This window comes from Gracilinanus agilis, chromosome 4, assembly GCF_016433145.1.
Source record: "Gracilinanus agilis isolate LMUSP501 chromosome 4, AgileGrace, whole genome shotgun sequence".
In the NCBI taxonomy this organism is placed as follows: Eukaryota; Metazoa; Chordata; class Mammalia; order Didelphimorphia; family Didelphidae; genus Gracilinanus; species Gracilinanus agilis.
The window spans coordinates 458658185-458663437 of NC_058133.1; the positions used below are offsets into that span (position 1 = coordinate 458658185).

The 5253-nt window shown below is 52.1% G+C and overlaps 1 protein-coding gene across 1 annotated transcript; it reads right to left on the reverse strand.

Annotated features, from left to right (window-relative positions):
* Positions 1 to 1966: 1966 nt before the first annotated feature.
* On the reverse strand, positions 1967 to 4855 carry PSRC1 (proline and serine rich coiled-coil 1). The gene is made up of 6 exons (XM_044675506.1): positions 4837 to 4855; positions 4646 to 4703; positions 3198 to 3636; positions 2554 to 2688; positions 2281 to 2515; positions 1967 to 2067 (listed from the first exon to the last, which is right to left on the reverse strand). The coding sequence occupies exons 1-6, from the start codon at positions 4853 to 4855 to the stop codon at positions 1967 to 1969; spliced, it is 987 nt and encodes a 328-aa protein (XP_044531441.1).
* Between the last annotated feature and the right edge of the window lie 398 nt (positions 4856 to 5253).

Consider the following 5253-nt stretch of genomic DNA (forward strand, 5'->3'; position numbering starts at 1 on the left):
GAGCAGGAAACCAAAGGACCCCGAGGTGCTGATAGAACACACACTGCTCAAGTCTAGAGCAGTAAATCTGTGATGCATTAGGAAAATGTGGATTTCTTCACCCGAAGAGAAATGTGACCACCGCTGTCCCCGGTGGTATCTTGTGGGGCAAGATGACTCGACATGTGGCCAGCTAGGTGGATTCTGACCTCAGCTCCCCATCTAGCAGATGCAGGTCTGCCTCAGTGGCCACAGGTTGTCTGGCCCATGGTAGAGTGCTGTAGATAGCAAGTATGGCGTTTCCCCAGTGAAATGGGCCAAAGCAACAGAGGAGGCATCCCTCGGTCCTGCCTTGTCCGTGTCTGTCAGAGGTGACAGGAGCAAAGCCATTGCATTTGGGCTTACAAAGTGCTCTTCTCACAACTCTCTGGGACAGAGGAAATGTGGGAGCTTCATGTGCACCAGGAACAGGCGTAGTAAAGGAGGGGAAGTTACTTGTCTATGATGCTAGAAGATGGCAATGGCCGTGCCTGGCCTGAGTGCCAGCTTCATCCCTCACACTACCCTGGCTTCACAGCAGGAAGAGATAATTCGAATGTGCTCTCCCCACCTACAGGCATTTCAATATAGATAAGAGAAAGTTTATAAAATGACTCATATGAAAATTATGTGACATGAAAGGCAGTATGAAGGGGAGGGAAGAGCCACCGAAGGGCCCCGCAGAGGTGGGTTTGTGGTAATTGAGGTGTAGGTGCTTGTGACCCCAACACCGCTGAGCAGCAGCACCCCTCCTCCAGCCAGCTCCCCAGTTCTTAGAGGGAAGGACTGAGGGAAAGCCTCCCCACACTGCTTGGGTTCTTGATTGGGCCTAATCTGGCCTCTGGATGAGGCCCTTTCTCTGTCCTGGCCAGTGGGCTTCTGGCTACAACTTCCAGTCCTGAGAGTTGCCTTCATCCCCTGGGGTCACACCTAGGCTAGTGTCAGAGTTGGGACTTGACTAGAAGGCTCTCATTTCAATTCCCAGAGTTCTGGATGCTACAACTGTAGCTCCCCACCACCACCTTCCAAAGGGAAGCAGCTTTCCTATGACCCAACACCCCCCAGTCCATGATGATGATGCAGAAAATTCTGGAGACTAAAGCTAGTTCTGGTTAGGGTTTGTCACTAATGCTGGCATTCTTGAGGCCACCCCACACACACACATACCATCTCACTTCCCAAACACTGAAGTCATGCAAAAATTGGCAAAACATTTATTAAAGATGGAACAGAATGATTTTTACAAGAGACATAAATGTTTAAAAAAATACTTTTTTTAAAAAAATGAAGAAAAACCAGTATGAGAATTATTTCTAAAACTGGTCCTTTGGAGCTGTGTACATGTGTTCCCAGAAGACAGACTTTGCAAAAAGAGATCCTGGCTAGGCTGGCCCCAAACCAACATGGAATCCAGCATGGTGGTGACTCAGGAACATGTCTCTCCTGGGAGGTAACGTGGTCACTGCCCAGACCATGAAATAAGTCACTTTGTCCAAGTTCTGCCCAGCCACCCAACACGCAGAATCAGAGCTGCTCAGGCTGAGTGAGAGGTGGGTGGGTGGTGATGGGATGCGAGAAGGGTTTACTTTCCTTCACTCTTTTTATTGGGGGGGTGGGGGGGAAGGATTATGTTTCAGGTCTCCTACCCTTTTGACCAAGAAATATTTTCTCATTCAAATCGAGGCTCTCTCTGGCCACGGCATCAGGGTCTGGGGGATCCTCAGCTCTTAGCCTGGGTGATGATGATGAAAGCTGGGTAAAGACAGCTGGCTTGAGAGAAGGGCCGGGGCCCAGGCCCAGGAGCTCCCGGAGTTGGCTTGGCCAAGGTTTGCCCTCGCAGGCCTGACCTCATTACCTAGAGTCAGAATAAGAACTTGAATGGCTGGGGGCCTCCCCCACAGCCCTGCTCCATCCGTTCCCAAGGCCGAGTACCTACATTTGATGCCCGTTACCTAGTGAGTCCAGGGACTGTCATCTTCCTGGGGGCCTGCAGATGGTTTCGGGAGGCAGCAGACACCGGAAGGTTTGATTTCTGGGGAGCAGGAACTTGGTGGGGGGTGAACAAAAGTTATTAACAGGGAGACCCCCTTAGAAGAGAGCAAGTATGTGCCCGGAGACCCCAGGAAACAAAGCCTGAGCCCCAGACACCCAGTTCTCTGCCAGGTCTCCCCTCTCCCCATCCCCTCCCGAGGCCCAGTGCATGGATAGAGGGGAGCAGGGCACACGCCGCCACCTCTGGCTGAGGGGAAAGAGTCTCCTCACCTCGGGGCCCAGCTGCACTGGGCCTCGACGGCCCTTTCCGAGGCGGAGCAGATTCCAGAGGCAGGCTGCCTTTCCCGAACAGGGGGCTCCGGCTGGTGAGTGGCATCTGGCCGGTGGGTCTGGGGGCAATGGTAGGTGTGGGCAGCCTGCTGGGCCTGACGGCCGGGCGCTGGAGGGTGCTCAGGGGAAGTTGTAGGCTAAGGGATGCTGAGCCTGATGGCAGAGAGAAGCGTTTCTAGCAAAGAGAACCACCAACTCCCTGGCTCCTGGCACAGCGTCCCCAGCCTCCTTACCGGCAGCAGGTGGTCTCCCAGCAGGACCCCCCTTTACCCGCGCTGGAGGGGTGATCCGGCTGAGGGGAGAAGGCTGACTTCTGGTACTGGGGGACACACCACTCGTGGGCACCTCCTGGGGGGTAGAGAGAGAGGACACAAAGGGAAGGGGAAGCAAGAAGAGCTCTGAGGTGAAGCACCCCCCACGTTTGACCGAGGCTGTGTTATGATGGGCCTGGCTGGCATGGTGATGTAGAAAAGGGTCTGAAAGCAAGCCTTGGACCAGGCATTTCCCTGCTTAGTCTCAGTCTCTTCATCTATAAAATGGGGTAATAGCAGCACCCACCTCCAGGGGATGTTGGGAGGCTCAAATGACATGTAAAGCACTACTTGAAAATGCTAGTTATTGTGGCTCGGCCTCCAGGCCTCTCCTCATCCCAGGCTCCCTGCTCTAAGCCTTGTCCCTGTCCTCAAAGATGGCCAGCAGGCGTGCGCACAGTTCTTCCCACTGGAGTCACCCTGGACCGGCCCTACAGTTCCAGGCCCCATTCCAGAAGGCCAGAGTGACAACTTTCAGGGCAAAGCCACGCCTCGGTCCCCCTAGATTTCCTGGCATAGATCTCCCCAGTGTCCCTTCACACTCACCTTCTTGGTGCTGGTTGGCTTCTTCCCTGACACGGTCCGCACAGCCCGGACTGATGCCTTCTTCTCACTGCCCCGGAGCCGGGGGCTCAGGCCTCCTGGGGAAGAGACCCCCCGGACTGAGGCACTCACGGTGGGCAGCAGGGCCCGGACAGGGCTGTTCTTCACCACAAAAGTCTCCCTTCGGGGACTGGCCTTCACCTTCCGCCCGGTGCCATCACCGATGGCATCCCTCTCTTGCAGGGCGCACTGCTCCAGCCGAGCCGCCAGACGGTTGGCCTCCTCGAGAATCTCCTCCAGCTTCTCCGGGCTAAGGGGGCCTAAGCTTAGCCTTAATCCCTGGGGTTCTTCAGCCACCGTATTCAGATCACTCCGGTGGGCCAGGCCCCGTCTGGGCGGCCGCTCAGGAATCCCCGGGTCAGCAGCCTCTTCCTCCTCCCGGCTGAATCAGAGAGCAGACCTAGGTGTTCCAGAACCAGGCACCGATCCCACCCAGGAAGGGACAGGGGGGCAGCTGTGCCAGCTGAACTCAAAGTCATCTCGCCACTACATGGGCTGTATTCCCCTATTGGAAGAGAAGTCCTTTGAGGGGAGACTCTGTCTTAAAAATATCTGCATTCTCAGTGCTTACCATGATGCCTGGAACTTTTTTTTTTCATTCATTCAAAATTCAGGCTACAAAGTTTAGTGTCTAGAGGCTACTTGGAGTGCCAATAGGGGTGTGTGTGCTGGAGCCAGCTTATCTCTAGGCTCAGTTTTCAGTGTGAGCAGTTAGTCCTCAGAAATTGGCAAATGCTACAAATCAGAGTGAATTATTGTTTTGTGGATGGTCTATAATTAAGAAAGTAATCAGGACAGCTAAGTGGATACTTCTTAGCTATGTGATCCTGGGCAAGTCACTTAACCACTCTTTAGTATCGATTCAAAGATAGAAGGGAAGGATTTTTAAAAAGGCAATAGAAAGAGTTGATTATGAAGATTAAACTTTGTTGGTTTGTTGTTTTTTTTCAGAGAGCCAGCACACCGCTGCAACTGCCCCAACCAGCAAATGAAAGATCTATCAGGCCACTTTGGGGATGGTTGACCAAGAAAACTCCACAGTGAGGGGTGAGCAAACGTCTTATTTTCTTATTTCACTGTTCTGAAATCCTAACACAGAGTCATTATCATTCCCTCCCAGACATTACGAACGCTGATCCTTGATGATACCATGCCTTCTTGGCCCCAGTCAACCACCCCCCACCCCCCCAGCCCATTTATACCAGCCTGCCCAGATTATCCAATCCTTAAGGCCTTGGATCAGCAGTGAGTAACAAATCAATCTAGCTGTATGACCCTGGGCAAGTCACCTCAATTGCCTAGCTCTTACCACTCTTCTGCTTTAGAACAAATACTTAAGTGTTAAGGGTTTTAAAAACACACACACAGAAATGGGACAAAAAGACCCTTACCTGTCGGAAGGTGATGGCACACTAAAATCAAATGTCTCGTCCACAATAAACTTTATGTCTAAAGGGAGAGATAACGGGAACTAAAGCTAAGCTCCAGAAATGACTTTGTCTCCATATCACTGGTCTACAAAGGATTCTCAGCCCAAACAGCTCCAAGCCCAGATCCCAATTCAGCATCAGGGATTTCTTACCTTCCTCCAGATTCTCCATGTTGTAGCCAGCAAGGACAGAGTCAACCTGGGCCAGAATTGGGGGGGGGGGGGGGGAAGCATTAAACGGTTGGGTTTTCCCTCGCTCTTCAGAGTGGGCATTTCCCTACTCTCTACCCAGGTTTTGCTCCTCTGACCCCAGAGAGCAGAACCAGAGGCAATGGGCATAAATTTCAGAGGTGGATTTCAGTTCATGTAAGGCAAAACCTCCTAACAAACAGAGCTGCCCCCAAATAGAATGGATTACCTCTAAAGGCAGTGAGTGGGGTATCCTCTCATTGGATTTTTAAAAAAAACCATATCTTCTGTCTCAGAATCAATACTAATTATTAGTTCTAAGGTAGAAGAGCAATAAGGGCTAGGCAATTGGGGTTAAGTGACTTTCCCAGGGTCACAAAG